Below are 22363 nucleotides of genomic sequence, written 5' to 3'. Positions count from 1 at the left end.
GAAACAATAATAGATGAGCTTATTAATCAAAAATAAAACATTTATAACTGTTATGAATTGTATACTAATGAGTGTTAATGTAGGAACAATGCTTTATAAATGGTGAATTAAGTCTTTACTCATACTTAACTAATGCTTCATAGTGTGTAGTTATTATAAAGTGTTACCAGATAAATATATTGGTTCACGATGGTCAGGATGGCAGAGCGGTCCAAGGTGCTGCGTTCACGTTTCAGGCTCCTCTGGAGGCGTAGGTTTGAAATCCACTTCTGACAGCCGATGTTTTCAACTAATGTGGTAATGACGAAACTGACCAGTGTACATTAAGCAATGTGTTTGTAAATTGGCATTACCTATATCGTGGATCCAGCGATCCGACGACAAATGATGGTGGAACCTGATTTTAACTTAAAAGGGAGCACAGTTTGAAGACCACGACATGACCCGCTTTGTTAAGTCAGGTAGGTCCAAAGTCACCTATCTTCACTCATCTCATCTGAGGATTAGTAGTCATGCACATATAACCACCTGAACCTGTGTAAAGTTAGTATGTGTTTGTTTGTATGGAGGTGTGGGTTCAAATCTCTCTTCTGACTGCCAGTTATTTTAATTCATTCCGTATAAAGAGACGGATCTGGATAGGGGAAAACATAATTCGACCCAACACCTGACCAGTGTTGATGACTGGTGTCAAGTAGACTAGACTCAATTCTACCTTATGAGCTGTGGAGGGCAGCACAACTATGTCGGTGCGTCCAGGCTGCTGCTGCAGCATCAGACAGAAGAAGCAGCAGCAGTAGTAGCAGTGCTCGGGTCTTCACCATTGCTCTCGTCACATCAAGACAAGACGCATCCAGGCATATTAGAAGTGATGCTCCATGTTGCAATGTTTACACCGTCAACCTCCACTTTCTCATTAGACGCGCCGGAGCTGCAATGAAGGTGTCGTTTTCTTTACGTAACCTGGGATCCAATGTTAGCTCTGCTTGACTGTCTCTAGCAGCAGCTAACTGACGTTAGCTTTAACTAACGTTAGCTAAAGGAACGCTTTATCTTAGCCTGTGCTATAATGGTCGAATAGCGACTCTGACAGCTGTCACGTAACATCGACGTTATTGTGATGTTAAGCATGAAATTATTTAGGTACATTTATTTTAATGTATGTTATGTTTCTGCTGTCTTGCAACATTAACATCAGCTTGTTATATACATATTTTAACTATGCAGCTAACGTTAGCTTAATTGTGTTGTTTGCTTTGTTGCAGTGTTATTACAGTTCTGGCTTTTTGCTCTTCCTGTCTGCATGGTTTGTGCTTTTATTGTTTTAAACTAGCACTACCTCATCTATAATAAGCACCCATATGTGGGCTCTATACAAAGAATAAGACGTGTGAACCATGTGCATGACTGATGCTTTTAACATGCTGTAGTCAGTACAGTCTACAACATCAACTAGTTGAATATGAGAGTGGTAAATACTGTTTTCTGACTGTCAGGCAGGGGCCTCGTCCATGTGGGCTTCATGCTGTGGTCTGCTGAATGAAGTCATGGGTACTGGGGCCGTCCGAGGCCAGCAGCCAGGATTTGGGGCCGGTGCTGGACCCTTCAGATTTGCCCCCAGTGCGGGATACTCCACATACCCGCCCAACAGCTCAGGGACTCCCAGCCTTGTATGCAAGGGCTGTGGTCAGGCCTTCTCAGTGTTTAAAAGGAAGGTAGGTGTCTGGATCCTCTGTGTGATGCCAGCGCATATTAATTTGTCCACTGGCTTATTTAGAAGGAAAAGGTGCATAGAAGCAGAGGGGAATATTAGATTCATATTTTAGACATAAGTAACAGCTACTAATTACTTGCTATACTTGGCTGTGGCATGTAGATAAAGTGCATGTTTTACACTCATTTTCTAGTCTACATTCGTAATTTATATTTTCAATGTTGTCCAGCTAATTGACTTAAAAGTGAAATTATTTAAGCCTGTATAAGCTTAAACTTTAATTATTAGTTTTGAAAAATATGTTCTTATATCTTAGTCATAACTATGACAGAAATTTAACACTTTTACAGAACAGATCACAACTAACTGGCCGCTTTTCCCACTGAGCGGAAACAATATTCAGCTGTGTGAAGGGGGGAAAAAGGCTAAACCTAATTTAATTTACACCCAGAGGCGTTTAATTTCTAATGAAAAGGCTGTGTCGTTCTAGCTGATTGCAGAGACAAATGGACACCATACTTTGCTCTGTAATATCTTCATTGAGTGCTCATGTTCATGTATGGCTCAGGGTATAATTTTGTCTGAACCCTGTGCTTCACTCACTCACTGTGCCAATCTAATCCCACGTCTTGCATTTATTACCGTTTGATGTTTGTCACTTAAAAGAATTGAGCTGCCTCCTGTCTCTGCCTGGAGAGGTAGAGCAGATGTGAGTGATTGAATAATGAAGGAAAGCTCTACTGGCATTGATATGCTTTCCACTAATTACTTAAATGTTGTCTCTCTACTCTTCCTGTTTTCCTAATTTTAATGTCATATCACAATTGAATGTGAAAATTTGAAAATAAGGGTTGTTTAAAAACGTTTGGCGACATTTGTATGTCATATGCCGAGTGGTAGAAGTTGTCCCTAATCTGAAATGACCTCATTTCCATTACCTTGTTTTTTTTCTGCAGTATATTTGCTCCGACTGCAAGAAGAGCTTCTGCTCTCTGTGCTCCGTGCTTCAGGAGAATTTGCGCATTTGTGCCACATGTCATTTGCTGAAAGCGACGGCCTTTCAGCGGCCGCGGCTCATGCGTCTGCGAGTCCGGGACCTGCGTCAGTACTTGCTGCTTCGTAACATCCCCACCGATACCTGCAGGGAAAAAGAGGACCTGGTGGACTTGGTGCTCTGTCACCAAGGCATTGAGGAAGAGGAGGACCCCGACACGAGCAGCCTCCACTCGCGCTCCCTGTACACGCCGACTCCTTCTACCACGCAGTCGGCCTCCGAGCTGTCTGCGTTTGTCGCCTCTCAGGAGGAGCAGCTCAGCAGGAGTGATAGCTCGGATACCAACCAGGTCAGGACCGACTTTAAACCATGTATGGTTTTTAATAGCACCACACATCAGCCATATCCTTGTAATTATCTGTTCGTACACAGAAGTAACCACTTGACATGTCACCAAAGACAAAAATAACAACAAAGTGAGGGTGTTTGCTTATCCTTTCATTCTGGCTTTACTACAATTTGTAAGCTGGGCTAAAAAGAAAGTGTTCAGGATTTAAGAAAGCAGAGAAACAAAAAGTAAAAGAGAGAATAAGAAGCACCACAGCTGGCACTGAAAGGGAGCTCAGCTTCAATCAGCTTGGATCCACTATAAATACTTGTACTTGGCCCGCTTAGGGAGCAGTAAGCTTTTCTATGAATGGAAGGTACGAGACATTGTTGTTCCCGAGGTGTCAGTGAGCTGAATATTGTCTAATCCTGAACCTCAGTTAACTGGCTTGTTCCTTGCATGTAGTGCGCACTAATGTTTGTCATTGTTGCTGTTGTGTTGCAGGATATAGGTGATGCCACTTCTGTGTCTCTCCTCAACTTGGACGCAAGTGAACACACTCCTGAGGTGATCTGTGACCGATCAGATTTCCTGCTGTCATTATGAAATCATTCATATGTGAAGTATTGTCAATTGTATTTCAATTATGTATTCCGTGGAACTTCTAGCGTGCAAGGAAAGCAATGTAGGGATTGCAAATGAGATGATGCTTAAAAGTTCTTGGCTGGATCTGAATGAAAAAAAGAATAAAACCCTATTTACATGAGATATAACTGCCAACCAGAGTTTGGCTGTGCAATGATTGCACCACTCAATATACTTCAAACTTTCAAATTTTAGTCAAAAAGTGCTTTTTTTGCACAAAAGAAGCAGTAATAAACCCCTTAATGATGCACAATGGAAAAGAGAGCTTTTTGATCAAGTGTCAAGTGATTGTGCATTCTTACTTTTCAGCACAACACACAGAGGACTCCTTACCTTCATACTGACTACTTCAATTTGTAATGATCCTGCGCTTTTTCTGTCACTGCGTGTCATGCGCTATCCCACTCACTGTTTTCCATGCCTGTCATGGGGAATCTCAAGGTCCGGGTTTTGGTTTGACCCTAATATCTGGATTTCTGCTCCTTCAGGTCAGTCCTCAGACGCGACGTCGGGCCAGAGCGTCTCTCTCAGACCTTTCCAGCTTGAGGGACATCGAGGGCCTGTCTGTCAGGCAGCTGAAGGAGATCCTCGCCAGGAACTTTGTCAACTATTCAGGGTGCTGTGAGAAGTGGGAGCTGGTGGAGCGTGTCAACAGACTGTACAGAGAGACGGAGGAGAACAGGAAATCATGTACCTATCAACTTTGTCAGTCTGAATAAATACCGTGTGCCTTAGTTTGTCAGTTGTAGGCATTACATTTTTTTATTATAAATAATTAGATTTAATATAAAATGTATCTACCAACAGAGTATAGGCTGTAGTCTAATATTTCTCACTTGTAAGTTGCTGTATTGATTTTGATTTATTTTTCTTGCAGTGGAAAATGTGAGCACTACTGTAACCACAGGTAAGCTGTCACTCAACTGTGTGTGCACTGTGCTAGATGTCAGTATTGGAAACCACACCCTGTTTTTAACTATAGAAACCTAATATCGCTGCCGTCTCTGACAATATGATATACTGTAGGTAATAAAATATAATAAGATGCACCAGTCATAAGCAGTCATTCAAATAAGTTTTCTCATTCAGAATCATGATGGTATGTCTCTTGCCTGCTTTACTCCTCCCACACTAAAGTGGAGCCCCTCCCCCCTCCTATCTGCAACGGGGCCCTCGCAGGTAAGGCTTACAGATCCCGTGGTCACATCCAGCACCTGTGACTCGCCTCTCCATCGTACGAACAGTTTTCCCACCACATTTGTATTCACCGTGAAACCCATTGTCATTCGTTAATCCAACTTTCCTCTTTGTGAAATCCTTATATGTGGTCCTCCCTGTGGAATGCCATTCACTGTGAGGGTCTCGGGCCATTTTACTGGGGATGAAATGATTTCATCATTTCTCGAAGAACAGACATTTCAGTTTGGTCATGATTCACCATGATATTAATCTCCCTCTGTCATCTACTCACGTGCTTCAACGTGTGAAGCACATCATACTGAGAATTGCAGTATATCAGCTGTGTATATTCACTCTGTGTTGCTGGCCCCTTTGTCCTTCCTCAGTGCATGATATATATCACTTTGTTGTTTTTTTTTAGTGCTGTGTTAAAATCTGTTTCCCAACATTTCCGGTCACTTGTCTGTGTCTTTATCAGACGGTGAGAAGGGTCCGCTGACAATCCACGACGACAACCTCTGCCGGATCTGCATGGACGCGATGATTGACTGCGTTCTCCTGGAGTGCGGCCACATGGTCACCTGCACCAAGTGCGGCAAGAGGATGAACGAGTGCCCAATATGCCGGCAGTACGTCGTGAGGGCCGTGCACGTCTTCAAGTCCTAATGCATCACTGCAACGCCGTAGCAGCTCAGACTGATACTGCACCTTACATCCGCCATGCAGCTCATAACCTTTGGATCCCCAAAAATACTTATTTTGTGGACGCTCTACGTTTGTATTCCTCTCACATTATTTGCACATTGCAATATTACGACAAATGTGTTTTTCTTAAGAAATTGTTTCAGTTTCACCAGTGGGCAGAGCCTATCCGCCTATCAGTCAACTCTCAAGTAAACATATCTCTTAATCTGTGTTCATTCCAAAAGTGTCTGTTTTGCTTTTCGGGCATATTTTTTCGAAGCAAAGAATGTGTGGCACTCAGCCACGTGCAGTCTTTTTTAAACACAACTGGTCACCCTCAGATCTGCCTATAAACTGTAGCTTCAGAACATCTCTCTTTACAACTGTCACTGCAAGGGACTACATATCTTTGTAACACCAAGGAGAGACACAGAGCAAATCTCACCACAGGAGAGAAGAACAAGGTGCCAAATAATGAGTCATCATGCCCTTAGGCTTCTCACCCGACCAGAAAGCACTTTGTTCACATTGTGTGTTAATGCACCACTGCTCACAACCCACTGCAAACGTTGAGTGGTTATAGTGGCGGAGGTAGCATGTGTACTAATTCTTGAATACTCTGAATTGTCAGAGGAAAAAGTGAATTAGAAATCACTGAGCTATCACTCAGCTCACAAAGTAGCCGGTGCTTTGCCTTTGCGACTCAAGGATTTTGGTGATTTATGATGAAGTCAATGCATTATTAATTATATTCACTTATCTGTCATATAAGCGCATATTGTCATGCATTACACGTTAAAATGGTCATACAAAGTCTGTCATTATAGCAATAGCTAACCTCCGCTGTCACCTCTGTCTCAGCACTTTGAGACAAAAGACAAAAATCGGTGCTAACTCATACAACCATCGTCCCTGTTTTCCAGCTGAACTGTGGATGTGAAACTCTGAATGTTCATTTTTTTTAATTTTTGTTGTTGTATATTGTTGGGAGTGGAATGAAGTGTCTTAATGCTTTGTAGTTGATTTTCTCTTCTGTAGGAGTGATGTATTGAACTAACTATTCAAAGATATAGCTGCGAGTTTATTGGCACCTGTGGTATAGAAGGTATATATAAATAATCACTTGCTAATGTACATTTGCATAGAAGGATCCATATGAGATGTGTATATATATATATATATATATATATATTTTTTTTTTTTCATTTGATTTAAATTGTGTAATATCAGATTATTGAAATGTCCCTGGGATTGGTTTAGTTTTATTATTATACAGAGTTACAGTTTCCTGTCAAATGGTTTGAAATGTATCTGCATCGGTTTACTTGAGCTATAGGTGCCTCTTGAACCAGAGCATGATCAGAACCTGGTAATGTTATCCGTCTTCTTTACCTAAAAAACTCAACCCCCCCCTAATCCTGTTCATTTAGAAGTATCCAGCTCTGGACTGTATCCACACAACATTGCTGCTATTAGAGTAAAGATCCCCCTACAATCATGAACAGTAGCAGAGCAGTTTGCACTTTTCTTTAGAGAGGGTGTAATTGTGTGCAAGGTTTGGTCTTTGTATTTGGGAATGTTGAACTTTTTATTTTGGTAATTAAAAGATTTTAATTAAAGTCTGTTTTTTGTATACTCATGCGTCACAAGCAGTGTCCATGTATTACCTTGGATAAAGTAGTAATTAGTGCTGAAATGATCAGTTGAGTAATTGATTAAGCCAAATGATCAACCATTTTGGTCATTTTTAACCCAAAGTGCACTGGTTTTAGCTAGTCTAATGTGAGGACTTGCAGGATCTCTGTTTATCATTGTTAATCTTCAGGTTTTGGTCTAGTTGGGTAATTTTAAAATATCACATCGGGCTGTTTGGGGCAGATATTTTACAGGCAAAGCGTTGAGCTTTAAATCCCAGCCACTCACAGTGACAATGCTAACATGCTAGTGTTTAGCAGGTGTAGTGCTCATCATGTTAACCATTTAAGTTTAGCGTGTTGGCATTTGCTAATAAGCAATAAACACAGCTGAGGCTGATGAGAATGTCATCAGTGTTGCAGGAGTTTCATCAGAGGAGTTAAAGGTTAAATTAATAAATCGGAGTGATTACAGTTCATCCTGCAGGAGATATGAATGTGTACCAATGTCAGGTCAATCCATCCAGTAGTTGTACAGACATTGCAATCAAAACCACACTGTACAACATTGACAAGACTCAGCGGTGGTACAAATGAAACTCTTTTAATGCATATTAGCACTTAGTTTTTGGATTTACAAATATAAACATTATCACATTCACCTGAGGTGATAGGTTACAACACAACACACCCCAAGATACACACAACACCTACTGTATGGAGTTATTATTTAAACCAAATTGGTGATATGAAAAAGTGTTTCTCAAACCTGTTTGGCGACACCACGTGTGTGTGTGTGGTTGACAGCATTATAGATAGTTTGTTAGATAAATCGTCAGTCACTCTTTTGCTATGGCTGCGACTTCCTGCCGCTGACTTTTGGGTGATAAATTATTTGCAAGCATTATTTGACCCAGCTCTGAGAGATCCATGTGAAGTTACTTAATAAAAGGAATAAATACAGACTGTAAAAATAAATCAATAAATTAACGTTGAAATGTCGGAGAAAAGCCTGTTAAACACAACACTCAACAATTCATTAAAGTATTAAGGTAAGTGAAGACATGAGGGTGGAGCAGGAATATTCAATTTGATAGCTTCGTTTTTAATCATTCTTGAAATACATTCTAAATATTTGGGAAGTAGTTATGATAATTTTGTCATATTTGTTTCTGTACAGCTTATTTTTTGTCTGATACTGAAGTTACATTAATGTCAAATACAGATTTTGGCACACAGAAGACACTTGTATGAAGGCAAACTGAGGAAGGGGACACTTTTCAGTTCACATGCAGTCTCTCCGTGATATTCATCTCACGAGACACTGAAACTTGTGAAATTATACTTGTATAAAAAATGCTGCGTTTTCAAATATTTTAAAGAATAAAAATAAAACAACCCAAAACTCAAATACAAGCACGTCTTTATAAAAGTACAATCGCAACACAAATGCATGCATGCCGTTTCCTCTTTATCTGTCCAGTGAATGTTTGTCACCTCCTTAAGTCCATCCAGGAATCCGTCTCTGGTCTCAGTTCGTTTACTGTGACACTGATGCAGAGACTTGGGACACAGGACCGGTTTAAAAAGAAAAAACTTGTTCCATTAAGTGCAAAGACAGTCTTTCATTCATTTTGTTGTCCTGTTAGGAACTAGCTGGTCTTCTGCAGCAGTTTGTCCTCTTTCAGTCTGAACGGTACGCTGACAGACATCTCTGCGATGAACCGTTCGCAGGCCGTCTTGGTCACCTGCTTGCAGAAGCGAAGGTCGATCTGACAGATGCTTCCACAGCGCTTAAAAAAGTTTAGGGAATGATCTGTGACTCGGTTACAAACTAAAAAGGAAAACAGAGAGAACAGAAATCTGTCACAAACTTGGTATATTAAAAAAAGGGCAAATCATTTTATCTTTCCCTCTCTCTTTTCTTGATGCATAATGTCAACATTAACAGAGATGCATGTAGATTATGTAAGTAGCACAAACGCAAATCATGTAACAAAACTTTTACACGGTCCTGTCTTTTCCCTCAAACTCAACAAAGCGACCGGTTCCTCTGAAAAACTCACTTGGAAGCATCTAACTTACGGCTGTATCGCCCCTTTTCAGGCCCCTCTACAACTCAGGAACCACTACAATAGTTGTATTCCTACTCTGCCTTTGCTCTGGTGCCAAGTCTCACCTGACAGGTTGATATCTGTGAGGGAGTCTCTGGTCGTGGTCCCTGCTGCTGTCAGCAGGTTGACTGACTGGTCGTTGATGTGGTTGCAGTAGCTCAGGTCCAGCATGGACAGAGAGGGCATCTGCCGACTGATGAGACGTAAAGACGTGTCGGTGATGTCGAGCCCCGCGAGCCGCAGGTCCTCCACATTCCGCAGCTTGCAACGGTTATCCAACTGACCTGTCGGTCGGTCACATGACAAACATCACGAGTCAGTATCTGTATTTGGTCAACAGGTGCATGCTAGTCAACAAGGATCTATGTGAAAAAAGAAGGAATTAATCCCTAAGGGTTGTAATAAATACATTAAAGCATGGGAGACAGGAATAAACCACTCATCCATGGCAGTGCTTGTTCTTTGTTGCCCCACGAGTTACCTGGTCTGTTGTCTGTGGGGGGTGAAAGGAGGTCCCTCATCTGTGGGTCTTTCAGGCCCTCCACCCACTGGACATCCAAGGTGCGCAGCAGAGGGCAGCTGGAGGTGCAGAGCGCAGACACAGCAGCCCAAGAACACCCCGATAACCGCAACACTCGCAAACCTGAAAAACACAGCAGCACTTTCAAATACCGATGCACAACAAGAGAAACAAAAAAGAGAATTTCCCTTGTTCACAGATCAATAATCACTCATAATTAGGTACCTGGCAATCTATTAATGAGCCAGCTTAATTGTTTCTTGGAAATGTTGGTCCAACTGAGATCCAGAGAAAGCGGCTGTCGGCGGATAATCCCACTTAGCATGAGTGGAGTGATGGAGGTGCAGCGGTTCAGATCAATCTTCGTCCAAAGTCTCTTATCACAACACCTTGACATCAGAAAGAAATAGTTCTGTTACACATTATTTCTTTAAAGATTTGTACATTGTTGCACATAAAAATGTAAACATGCTAAGTGTGCGCCGTGCACGTACCATCTGTTCCACGTCTTGCAAACTCTCATGCAGACACACAGCTCCTGGTGCGTGAGATAGCCAAAGATCTTCATCCAGACCTCGCGCTGTATCATGTGTGTTTTACCGTCTTTTAGAGGAAGTCGGTCGGGAGGCGGGCTGATCGGAGGGGGCCGGATGACGTGCCGCTCCATTTGGACACACTTGGGTGGGGAGTGTGGGGGTACCGGCCGGTTGGTCGGGGTGCTCCGGTTGAAGCCCAGTGGAGTGATCTGACTCGGGTAGAAGTGGCGCAGCTCCCAGGGGGTCCCGTTCATCTCTTTGGTCTTGAGGTGGGGCCTCTGGTCCCCGAGTTCACTGCCGTTGCGGAACAACCTCTTGGGCTCCTCGTTCTCCGTCTCCGGCTCCACCTTGAGAGGTTGGCGGTTCTCGTTGGCCAGGCAGTCCTCCGTCTTCTGGATTTCCTGGTTCAGTGCTTTGCTCAGCTCCCGGCTCAGCTCTCTGTTGGGTAATCGGCGCTTGCGGCGAGCTTTAGGACACGGCCCTTTTTCCTGGGTCTCACTCCCGCCCTCGCTGCTGGGGCCGGCCTGCGGAGAGCTGCAGAGGGACTGGTCGCTGTCTCCAACGGGTGTTTTAATGCAGGGATTCAAAAGTGCATTCTTGGAGTCCCTTTCATCCCCTTCTTCTTCAGTGTCTCCAAAATGCCCTTTCCTCTCTACAAGGCCCCGGAAGTGAAGCCCCCTTCCTTCTTCATCCTCCTCCTCATAATAAGCATCTTCGTCCTCCTCCTCTGTCTTGATTTGGTGTAGAAGTTTGGAAAAATAAGGATCATCTGACTTTTCCTTCAGGAAAAAAATAAACAGCATGAGAATCACTTGCATCTAAAATGTTTAAAAATGAAATCAGTCCCTCTGTAAACGATACAAACCTTCTTCCTCACACTGAGATCCTCTTCCTCATCGTCATCAAACAGCTTCCTCTTCTTCCTCAGCTTGTCCTCAGGCCTGGCCCGGGGCAGGTTGCTGGGAGAGAGCAGCGGTGGCTGTCGGTGGAGAGACTCCTCGGGTCTGTACCTGGGCGTCTCCTCTCTGTCTGGTCTCCTCTTGGCTGCAGAAGAAACGTCCCCCCCCTCCTCCTTCACAGGCTTCTGCTCCCTCAGCAGAGAGCCAGGGAGGTTGGAGGCGTACTTGAACCCCGGACCCCTTTTTTGCTTCAATACCAAAGGGGACAAAAATATTGCGAGACAACTTTATACCTTTAGCCTATAGCGGACAGGCAAACCAACTGTACTACAAGTGTGCCTGAGGTTTAATAAAGTGTCACTGTGATCAAAACATGTGTTAGTCAGTGGTTTCCTGCTTCTGTGACAAACAAGAGTCACATGTGAATTACTTTCACAAACTAGAAAAGTATAAACAGGAAGTGGCACAGATAAATTGAATTACTGCAAGCAATACAGAAGAACGAAATCATCTGTTATCTATGAGTAATACACAATCTCTGAAGTAATTATTTTACTGTTTTCAGAGTGAACACACTTCCAACACTTAGTAAACTGTGACAGACATACACCTATTTGTACTCACTTTTCCACTTTTCCCAGCATGGTTGCATTTGGGACATTCCCAGCAGTTAGGAAGTTCATCGTTCACCACTCCCGAGGCTTCGCTCACCTGATAAACCGACAAGAAAATGAGCCGGATTCAAACCAGAACAACAAGCTTTTTTAAAACACAAACAAGACAAGGGAAGTGAAAGAGACTGTTGTGATGTGTGCCTGCTAGGCAGGTTAGCACAGTTTAACCTCAGCTAACAGACTCTTGCTTCATGCATTACATAGAGAAGGGAAGTAGAGTTAAAGAATAAGCACCTCTGAATGGATAGACGGTCCAAATTGGTTGTTGTTATGTATAAAACTTAGAGAAAAACATAAATATCTTAGTTGTTGCTTGCTACTAAACAACTAGACAGTGCTGGTCTGAAAAACTGGTTTGACTGAGCCTGTAGTCACCTGGTTACAAACAGGGCGTGTGCTGCTTTACATTTCGGCTTTTATAATCACAAAATGTTTTTACTAGTAAGGTCCAATGCTCCACATCCTTTTGAGGCGACATTTTTGGTGACTCAGTAAATATTCTTGATTACTTGTGTTCTTGAGCATGCGGCGAGAGTCGGATCCTCAAACATATTTATGCCATAAAAACATAATAGTGATGAGTGTGCTCAGTTATATAAACCAACACCACATCCAGTGACTACGGTCCAAACGTCTGAGTCACACACATTACTTTACAATGAACCGGGATTCCTGGCACACTTCTTTCACAGGAATGAGTCAGCCAGAGTGACTTAACTAAGGTGAAGTTGTTCGACCGTTCCCAGCCTGGCCCTCTGTACCTTGAGACAGTTGGGATGGACGATCTCGTTGCAGATGGAGCACTCCATCAGCATGAAGTTGAACTTGTCCTCCTCTTCCTCCAGCGTGTCCTCTTTCCCCGCCTCTTTACACACCACACACACCGCTGTGTGAGGCAGAACCGGCTGCATGAATGGAAAAAATACATTTAGCTCAACAAACCATATTATATATTACAAGTGCTACCTTTTGAAGATGCCAACAAAACTTACCGCAATGCACTGTCTCATAATGCACGACTGCTTCATGCGCCCCGGCCCTCCAAACTTCTTCATGTCCTTGCAGAAGTGACATTCTCCACACTCGGTCCGGAGGCACGCTTCGCACTTCCGACATCGTGTCCTCCGGCGTCTCGCTCCGGATGAGCTGCGATTGGACGGCAGCTTCACGGCCGACGATGACGATGTCCCCACCTTAGGCTTCGGCCGGTTGGCCGCTCGCTGCTAGAAGACAAAAACGGAGAGAGAGAGAGAGATGAGAGTGTAAGATGAAAGCCACAAAATTAAGAGATGAACAAGTTTATTCCTGTAAAGAACAGATATGTCAGCCACTGAATGGTGAAAATGGTGCAACATACTGTATACTGGTCAGTTTTTTTAGAGTTTCTGAAGCTGACCATCAGGACGGATATCATATGTGTCGTAACACAATATACAGCTGAGTCATTTCAATTATAACAGGCTGTTCCTGCAGCTTTTTGACAATTACCGGTACTAGGCAGCAAAATGTTCAATTTACAAAGATATTAACAGCAGAATAGCAACAAATGTTCACATTTGAGAAGCTGTGAACCAACCAATGCTTAAAAGGATGAATTGATAATATAAATAGTTGGCGATTATATTTTTGTTGATGGACTAATCAATTAGATTTGAGAATCTGAAATGATCCTAGAAGCTATCAGGTGAAAACTACACGTTTATATGAAGAACAAAAAGTGGTTCCAGCCTCACAGCTCTGATCTTGGCATACATATCCTCGAAGTGTGACTCATGGGAGCAAATAAATGAAAAGGTAACATGGATATTAAACTCATCTCGCTCGCTCGCTCACTCAATCACACACACACACACACACACACACACACACACACACACACACACACACACACACACACACACACACACACACACACACACCTTTGAATCTATGATCCAGGTTGTATATTTGTGAATTTCTCACATTTATTTTAAGTCTCTTCCCTGTTGCCATGGCAGGACTGTGAAGTGCGATGAAAACAAGACGAATCAGAAACATTAGTGATTCTGGTTCTAGCAGGAGAGGAGGTTACCGTGGCAACACGTTTTGCCTTGCTGGTGGCAACTGTGAACAGACGACTGCTAGAGACGGATAAAAATAAAGTGCAGTAAGGAGGGTTTAATGTGAGGCTGTGAACATTTCCCCTGATGTCATGTATTCTCATTCTATTATTGATTATTACTACTGCTGCTGCGTGGCATTTCCGCGTATGCTAATTCAGTTTCTAGATAACAAAGCTGGAGAGCTGTGGACGGGTCAAACAGGTAAAACGCAGGATGCAAATAGAACAAGACGTTCCAGGCAAACGACAATCAAACTAATGCTGTCAGAGAGACATAAACAGAGAAGAGAAAGCAGCCCTGATTCTGCTGACGTTGACAAACCGTCTCAGTAGATCATTAATGGAGTATTGATTTCCTTATTTTACCCTCAAGAGGACTTTGGAAAGATTATGTCTTTGAAATGATAGTTTCTTCTAAATTGTGTGATTACCTTGTGTTTTGCCTGATGTTACTGATGGAGAATTTTAGTGGCGATAGGGAATAATCCCTCTGACAGCTTTCCATAAATCCATCTGACTACCGTGGAAATTTGGGAGTGAAGCATCAAAAGGAAGGGCTGCTGCTGCAGGGTGGTTGACTGTCAACATCGCACAATGTGTTTTTGTTCAGCGGCCCCTGTTTTCCTAATATCACACCTAAAGTCAGCCTCTGAACAAAGCTACTTAAAGTAAAGTGTCCGTGCAAAGTTTTAACCACAACAAATAATAAACATTTCTAACACTCCTTGAAGAACTGGGACACCTACATTCCTATTGCACACTCATAACCGTAAATAAGTGGCATAACATTGACACATCAGAGCCTGGTTGCAACTATCAGCTGACCCGTCTCCACTATAACTCTTTGCAGTAATATGTCAGGAATTTGGGATTGGTTCCTGAGGTCTGCGAACAAAAACATGGCCTATATTCAGAGCACAGTCTTCTGACTCAGCTCGAGCGTGGCTTTCAGGAAGGAGGAAGTCACCGGGCTCATCGTTTGCTGCTCGTGTACAGTGGTTTCCTCAACACAAACAAACAGTGTGTATTACTGTCTTCAACGACGTGTCACTACAGAGATCAAAACACGATCTCTGATGGACCTTTTGTGGGTGTTAACATTGTGTAATCACAAGAACACGGCTCTTATGTCAGCACCTCTCATATTTCGGAGACTTGTGCAATATCCCATGAGCCCCGGTTAGAAAGCATTCATGCAGTGAACCCCACAACAAATGCACATCATAGAAAACTTTTGAGTGCATATATATTGAGCGTAACTTCTGACATAAATCACCACCATATTCCTCTTCCTGGTGCAGAACAAGCGGACAAAATACTGTTGAAATCAAACCAACCACTATTTTCCCCCCAGAGGTTTGAGGGGTCACTGGACCCCAGTTTGGGAACTACTGGAAGTAGAGCCACTTCATTGTTCCCTAAACCCATCCCCCTCCTTGGTCCCTGCTTTGACAATATTTTGCCTAAAGCCTTCTTAAAGGCACAGAGTAAGGAGGCAAGTTTAGTAAGTGTGAGGAAATGAATCACAAGTATGCATTTGTTCTTCTTCTTACAGGACATGTGTGAGGTTAACGTACATGTGTGAATCACAGCTTTTTACCCAGTATGAAGTTGTGTCTATTTAACAGCTTAATGGGGGGACACGGAGGTTCTGGTTCACAGCCACAAAATAACAGGATGAGAGGTGTTTTAAGAGGTGGTCAGTACGAACTGGGTCAGTTATGCTAACATGATAGATGGTGTCCAGGGAGAAGACACGGTGTGTTTTGGACGTGCAGGGAATCAATTCCGATGAGTCTAAAAACACTCCGTGAACACAACACTTAGCTCAGTAACGTTATTCACCTCTATAACCCGGTTAAAAGGAGGTTTAAACCCGGCTGAAAACAGAAGAAGAAGAGCGGGTGAGAAGCTCACGTTAACCTGAAGCAAACTGGAAAGAGAAAACAAACCATTCCGCTCACAAAAGGCTTTCTTTCTCGCAGCACACTTTTGACAAAAACACACGTGTGTACACAGAGGTTATATAATGACATGTAGCAGCTCTGACCTGCTCAGACTCTGAATCATATTCCTCATCGTCTCCGCTCAATGACAAGGCCATGGCTCCTCTCTCTCATCGTTCGTGAACAGCAGAGAAAACTAACATGGCTGAACAAGCATCCAGCTTAGCTCCCTCCCCCTCCTCCTCCTTCACATCGCACCAACACAGGCAGCTGGTAGCAAAATGTGCTGTGTTCAGGAACCATGGGAAACACTAACTTCCTGCTTACTTTATGCACCTACTTACAGCATTTGGGTTAGCAAAAACAAACAGTCGACCAAAAAGTTGATTATACACGTTTTTTTTTAATGTAAAATAGTGTACATGACAGTTAAGTGAGGCAACTATACAAAACTTGGCGCCTCATAACGTCGCAAAAACCTTGGTATTTGTTGTACCGATTATTAATGTGCAACTTAAAGCAGCATTGATGCAACAGGAAACGAAGATCAGCAGGAAACACAAGATGGTTTACTCCTACACACGTCCGTCTTAGCTTATTCTGTTTTAGTGGGAAGTGAGTCAGTGTGAGTCCTGGTACAGGTTAATAAATACAGGCCGTTGGATTAAATTACTTAACAAGATGTGTCATAAAAGGTTGGTGCCAGTAAGGATGATTCAAACTATGTACATGCTGTTGCTTAATGGTGAAACAATGTAAGTAGTTTTGTCTGACTTCAGTCCACCTGAGCAGGTTTCACCTTCTGAACACCAGACACAAGCATAGAAAAGCCAGAGCTGAAGTACAGGTATTTCAAGAGTATACTTATGTCTATTAATCACAAACATTTGCACAATAGATTTACTTCATTTTTTTTGTTTTTTGTTCAGATGTAATTGCTTCATTTAAGATCCAGTATACTTGTGTACAAAGCCAACACAACAACAAATGTGTCTCTGGCTTACTCAGGATTGGACTGTATGATATAATGATGATATCATAAAGAATCATGTAAAGCCATTATGCTTAAGCTTTTAAAATGGCTTATTCTGGCGTCATCCAGTGGTAATCTGAAGAATACGTTTTTTTGGCTTTTGGCTTTGGTTTGTTTAAAACAAAAAACAGAATTCAGTTGTATAACAACTATGTCAAGGAAGGTTATTAACTAAAGTCAAAAGGTGTATTTCGGGAATTAATATTACTTTTATGAAAACCAATTTTTTGTGTTATGCTGATATTTTGTATTATGAGCCATACATGTTTATTTTAAAGTTTCTCAGCAGGGCCCCATTTAAAAAAAAATATTTTATTTTTTTTGTGAATTCATTGGTACACATTTGTGCCTCAAACTCTAAGAAATTACACTTTGCTTATTCTATTCTACTCATACACTACACATTTTAGATTTTTTCCTCTGAGATGTTCTGTGTTTGACTGCCCTTAGGTGGTGGAGGACTGCTCTCTGCCAATGGAGTACGCTTGCCCTGTTTACTCGCTCTTACCAGAAGATGTGGTTAGATGCGTGAACTCACACAGGGAGACTTGCAAAAACCTCCCTAAATCCTACGGAAACCGCCAAGTGACAGAATAATTCAAATTACTCTAAAGTTTCCCCTGTGCTGCAGCAGCACCACAACAAAAACAAGCTTTTAGCTTTGTTGTGTTTAAAACTTCAATTTAATTGTTCGGTTGTCTTTAGGCCTATTGTTGTAAAATACATCTATAGATCTATTATATTCTGGAGACAGTTTATATGAATGAGTTTGTAAATGATATCACTGTTAATGTAAAAGGGGACACAGCAATAAAAAAACAATTCATGGTGTCACTATTTTGGTAACTTTGTCTTTACAGATGGTGGTGTTAATTGTAAGAAACGTTAATGTCTGTTTTACAATAAAAGACATCGCCAAACTTCTGTTAGATTCATATATGTATATATGGCTTCATTGCTCGGATTTCTGGTTTGAGATAAATTCCATCAGGTTGATTCTAAACTGCTGGGCCAGTGTGGGCAGCAACGACAAGCCACTCGTAATTATACTACAGTGAATGGAATAATTCGGGTGTATTTTGAGGAACTACATTATTCGTAAATGAAAAGACAAACCAGCTTCATGACGAATAACTGGCGCGAGGAGGCGGACTGCAGCTCCGGTCTGCTCGTGAAGAGCATTGGATTGTGGGTATCTTGTGTTTCCTGATAGACTGACGGAGTCGGTCAGCTGTTGCAGGAAAGTTTTGACATAGTTTGATAGCCTTCTGTGCTTAACGTTACTGTTCATTTCATGCTGTACTTCATCGGAACCAAATTCCACCGCGCGTGCCTTTCCCATCCGTCTACTTCATCGAGTGCCAAACTGTAAATAAATCCGGTTCATAACTACATATTTGTAAAAAAAAGAAAAAAAGAAAAAGTGACTGAGACAGTAACTTGCAGCCAACTTTAGGAATGAGTTTGAACGAGCACTCAATGCAGGCTTTGTCATGGAGGAAACTGTACTTGAGTCGGGCCAAGTTAAAAGCCACCAGCCGCACTTCAGCTCTGTTGTCCGGATTCGCGATGGTAAGTTAGTTTTGACTTCACTGGTTCCTGTTACTCTGCAGCCTTTTTACTGCATGGACGCAAACTCAGTTTAGGCCATCGGCATGAACTGCACACACATATATGTGACGCAGATGATTGTTTTCAAATGGCTGCGGCGATCACGACGCTTATACAGGCCTAATGACGGCTCCTGTGCGTTCATAACTTTACTGTTTAATTACCGTCTGATTTCTGCACGGACAGCGTAATGGAATTAGTAGGCCTCCGTGAAAAAGACGATGGTCACAATACCTCAAATAAACTGCACTCGTACGTTAGTCATGCGTGACTTTGAACGAGATGTTTCTCACGGATCAAGACCACACTGTTTAAACTTCAGAGAGTTTGCCTACTCACCATCATGTCTGGGCTGATCTTCCGCCCTAACAACTAGACCCCACAGAGGCACTTTTGTTTTTTAAATATCTTTTGATTAGTCTTTGTTGTTTTTTTCAACAAAGACTACAATTTCATATATTGTCATACAATAAGTTTACAAATACCCATATTTATTTCTGAAATGTACTGTTAAACATGACTCGGATATATGAACATTGCTCCACGTGTCTCTCTCTAGAGGCAACTCTTTAGTGACACCATTTGCAGAAATAGTCTTCTCTTTTGGCTTATCTGCATATAATGCTTGACATGCAGATAATTGATGTATAACTCGGTCTGTAAGCGATGCATTTACAATAATGCAGTTGCTGTGCTCTTATCACAATTCAGGAGCCCTCAAATAGCTTTATGATAACACCTAGGTTTGAACTTTTCACCACAAGCTGCTATTTGGTAAGATTTAGAAGAAGTTGCCTCATCTGAGAAGACTTTTATTGTTACATTTGATTTGATTCATTTACATAATCCTTACTGTATGGTGGATCACAACTGGTAGAAAGCTATGAGTGATTTAAAGTTGTCTTTATTAGACTATGTATATATATATATATACAGTAATATAAATATGACAGCCATGTCCATTGTGTTACTAACTGATGCAGTCTGGTTTAAAAGGAAGTTGCACAGTCATATGTTGATATTCAGTTATCAAGTGGGGAAGAGACATTTTTCTTCTATGATGTTCCCAGGTTGCCATGGTGGAGGTACAGCTGGAGCCGGAGTATCCGTATCCTCCAGGGCTGCTGATAGCCTTCAGTGCCTGCACCACAGTTCTGGTTGCCGTACACCTCTTCGCCCTTATGGTCAGCACCTGCATCCTTCCTAATCTCGAGGCTGTCAGCAATGTTCATAACCTCAACTCCGTCAACGAGTCTCCCCACGAGCGCATGCATCGCCACATAGAACTGGCCTGGGCTTTCTCCACGGTCATCGGCACCCTCCTCTTCCTGACGGAGGTGATGCTCTTGTGCTGGGTGAAGTTCTTACCCCTCGAAAACAAAAACAAAAACATAAACAACACCAGCATAAGTTCCGGTCAGGCCGCGGCCATTGCCTCCACCTGCATCATGGTGCCGTTTGGACTCGTTTTTATTATGTTCGCCGTCCACTTTTACCGCACACTCGTCAGTCACAAAACGGACCGGCAGATCAAAGAGCTGGAACAGGTCATTCAGCTCCAGAACCAGCTGGACCACAGGGGTGAGAATGACGAACTGAAGTCCGCCATCCATTTCCCTTGATTATAGCCAGCTAGCACACAACTGCAGTGGACATTCAACAATGCCTTTATTGTGAAATCTCTTATAAAAGCTTTATTTATCATGTTTATGAACTGTGCTCCCATGTTTTTTTGGGGGGGAGGAATTGCAAGCTTGATCTGTCAAGCTTTTTTGGGTTCACATGTGGCCTTATTACTGTCCCATGGTGGATTGCATTGATTTCTCCTGTTTGCCTGGCTTTAAATTAGGCTTTGTAGGGCGCCTTACCAAGCCTTTGTTAGCAATACAAATGGACGACCCACTCTACCCACTGAGCCACAGCTGATAATTCATAACCTTGAATATGAAATACTGTAATATCAATTATATTAGAATCACTGGCTAAATGCACTAAAACCAAAATGAAGGAACAAGTTGCGTCCTTTTAAAACATTTACATGGTCTCTGTGCTGGTGCTGTTTTTTTGATACACACGCTCATGCTCACCGGACTGAATGGTTGCTTGTATTAACTTTTTATTTTTCCCTTTCTTGTTTTGCTCAAAGTAAGATTTGAGCAAAACATTGTTTAGGGTTTTTTCAAAAAACAAATGGAATGTATCAAACCTACAGTATTTTTGTGCAATCTGAGGCAAAATATTGCTTCTTAAAAATAAATAAGGGAATGCTTTTAACCAAAGTGTCTTACTGCAGTCCAAATAGTTCTATAGCAAGGCTTTAATGACAACCAAAATTAGTTATTACAGGCAGCATTTTGAGCCTGATGGCGAAGTCTGTGTATTCTTGTAAAATCAATCTCTGGTAAAAGAAAAAAGAGGCATTTTCTTTATTTCACGCTGATTTTGTGAATATACTGTTATCTGTAAAATTGTTACTGGCTTTTTAAAAAGTATTGTTGAATGTATTATCACAAAGCATGCACGTGTTGGAAATGTCGGGTTTGTATGTTTTGTACTTTTCATAATTTACAAGCTTGTGTTAGCACGTTGTTTGGGTTACAGATTATCTAAGTGTGAAATATAGGATGTGTTGTTTTTGTCCCGTGGCACATTTTTAAATAGTTTTACGTGGCTTTGATCATTTTCTGTACTTTTCTTTATCATCTTTACTGCTAACTTGGTAACAGAAATTCAAATGAGAAAATGTGCACATATTTCGAGCTAATTCATTTTTATCAGTTATTCTCATGTGATGGTGTCATGACATTTTCATAATATATCATATCTCATAGTTGTAACATACTGTAATTATATCAAAGTAATGATGTGGTCATCATTGCAGTGTCAGTTTTGTCTTTATTTCCCACCTCATACACATGCTCTGAGTCATTGTTATGTTCAAGCACCAAAATTTGCATTAATTTGGTCCCGATCAGATGATTATATCTCTGTGACACGTAGATGAGCCATAAGGGATTTGTCCCTGACAGACTGTTTAGTAAAATGGTTGTTACGCTTCTGCAAAGCACTGTTGATGCTGTTTCTTAAAGACTTTTCACAAGGAATAAAATGAAGACATGGTTCATTCATGTGAACTGCACACACTCTTGAACACTTCTGATAGGAATTGCCTGACGTACTTTCTTAAGAAAAAGATCAATGCAAACAAAGGCATTTTTCTTTGGTTAATTTTTTGTGGTTTATTTATACGTTTGTATGTTACTGTATATGGAGAGGTCCCACTGCTTGTCAATGCACAGCTTTAAACTTTTTTTTTTTTTTTTTAGTAAATACTGTATTTTAAGTTTTGCTTATGTGGTGTTTTACTGTAACCTGTTAAGATCAGGACTTTTTGTGGTGGTTACCGGTTTGAGAATAAAACAAATCTGAGATAATTTGAGTTTTTTTATTAGTGTTTTCTTTTTTACTTTTGCATGTATTAAAAAATGCCAGGAAAAACAAACAGAAAAACACTTTAATTGTATTGTATAAAATGTATTTTAAACTATGACATCAAAAGGAAAACCACACAGGAAATGTGTCCGGACATGCAGTTCAAGTGACATTCATGAGCGCGCATCACAACGAGGCACACAAACTCCTCTGCTCTCTGACTTATTCCGACACTCTTGTCACCATTACCGCTTGTTTTGTTGCTTGTCTGAATAAGTCGTCCACATTTTCCCTGTATTTGGCTGAGCACTCTTAAGTA

The 22363-nt window shown here is 41.6% G+C and overlaps 3 protein-coding genes across 8 annotated transcripts; 2 read left to right on the top strand and 1 right to left on the bottom strand.

Annotated features, from left to right (window-relative positions):
* The first annotated feature begins 809 nt into the window (after positions 1 to 809).
* On the top strand, positions 810 to 7157 carry rnf34a (ring finger protein 34a). Of its 4 annotated transcripts, none has more exons than XM_068703998.1 (8): positions 810 to 942; positions 1497 to 1715; positions 2671 to 3057; positions 3541 to 3603; positions 4170 to 4371; positions 4559 to 4588; positions 4819 to 4860; positions 5339 to 7157. In XM_068703998.1, exons 1-8 carry the CDS (start codon positions 937 to 939, stop codon positions 5524 to 5526), a joined length of 1137 nt encoding a protein of 378 aa, XP_068560099.1. In that variant the 5' UTR covers positions 810 to 936; the 3' UTR covers positions 5527 to 7157. The 4 variants fall into 4 exon arrangements, with proteins under 4 accessions (XP_068560099.1, XP_068560097.1, XP_068560101.1 ...); XM_068703996.1 differs by having other exon boundaries at positions 4170 to 4386; XM_068704000.1 differs by lacking the exon at positions 4819 to 4860.
* A 609-nt stretch (positions 7158 to 7766) lies between these two features.
* On the bottom strand, positions 7767 to 16204 carry kdm2ba (lysine (K)-specific demethylase 2Ba). Of its 3 annotated transcripts, none has more exons than XM_068703646.1 (10): positions 16073 to 16204; positions 12914 to 13144; positions 12683 to 12826; positions 11872 to 11958; positions 11214 to 11504; positions 10307 to 11127; positions 10038 to 10201; positions 9774 to 9935; positions 9358 to 9576; positions 7767 to 9012 (listed from the first exon to the last, which is right to left on the bottom strand). In XM_068703646.1, exons 1-10 carry the CDS (start codon positions 16124 to 16126, stop codon positions 8831 to 8833), a joined length of 2355 nt encoding a protein of 784 aa, XP_068559747.1. In that variant the 5' UTR covers positions 16127 to 16204; the 3' UTR covers positions 7767 to 8830. The 3 variants fall into 3 exon arrangements, with proteins under 3 accessions (XP_068559747.1, XP_068559749.1, XP_068559748.1); XM_068703648.1 differs by having other exon boundaries at positions 11214 to 11495; XM_068703647.1 differs by having other exon boundaries at positions 12914 to 13141.
* Positions 16205 to 18196: 1992 nt separating this feature from the next.
* LOC137867276 (calcium release-activated calcium channel protein 1-like) lies at positions 18197 to 22046 on the top strand. The gene is made up of 2 exons (XM_068703789.1): positions 18197 to 18573; positions 19683 to 22046. The coding sequence occupies exons 1-2, from the start codon at positions 18460 to 18462 to the stop codon at positions 20232 to 20234; spliced, it is 666 nt and encodes a 221-aa protein (XP_068559890.1). The 5' UTR covers positions 18197 to 18459; the 3' UTR covers positions 20235 to 22046.
* Positions 22047 to 22363: the final 317 nt, after the last annotated feature.

This window comes from Cebidichthys violaceus, unplaced genomic scaffold, assembly GCF_023349555.1.
Source record: "Cebidichthys violaceus isolate CVI_PGR_0920_01 unplaced genomic scaffold, fCebVio1.0.p SCAF_9, whole genome shotgun sequence".
NCBI classification, from domain to species: domain Eukaryota; kingdom Metazoa; phylum Chordata; class Actinopteri; order Perciformes; family Stichaeidae; genus Cebidichthys; species Cebidichthys violaceus.
Note: the sequence above shows the minus strand (reverse complement) of the source record. Positions and strands in the feature narration are given on the sequence as shown.

Coding starts and splice junctions, on each gene's coding strand:
- rnf34a (XM_068703996.1), top strand. Junction 1,716..2,670: donor TCTCAGTGTTTAAAAGGAAG/GTAGGTGTCTGG, acceptor TTTTTTCTGCAG/TATATTTGCTCCGACTGCAA. Junction 3,058..3,540: donor ATAGCTCGGATACCAACCAG/GTCAGGACCGAC, acceptor GTTGTGTTGCAG/GATATAGGTGATGCCACTTC.
- kdm2ba (XM_068703646.1), bottom strand. CDS start 16,126: ATGGCCTTGTCATTGAGCGGAGACGATGAGGAATATGATTCAGAGTCT. Junction 12,827..12,913: donor TTATGAGACAGTGCATTGCG/GTAAGTTTTGTT, acceptor CCATTCATGCAG/CCGGTTCTGCCTCACACAGC. Junction 11,128..11,213: donor ATCTCAGTGTGAGGAAGAAG/GTTTGTATCGTT, acceptor TTTTTCCTGAAG/GAAAAGTCAGATGATCCTTA.
- LOC137867276 (XM_068703789.1), top strand. CDS start 18,460: ATGAGTTTGAACGAGCACTCAATGCAGGCTTTGTCATGGAGGAAACTG. Junction 18,574..19,682: donor TGTTGTCCGGATTCGCGATG/GTAAGTTAGTTT, acceptor TGATGTTCCCAG/GTTGCCATGGTGGAGGTACA.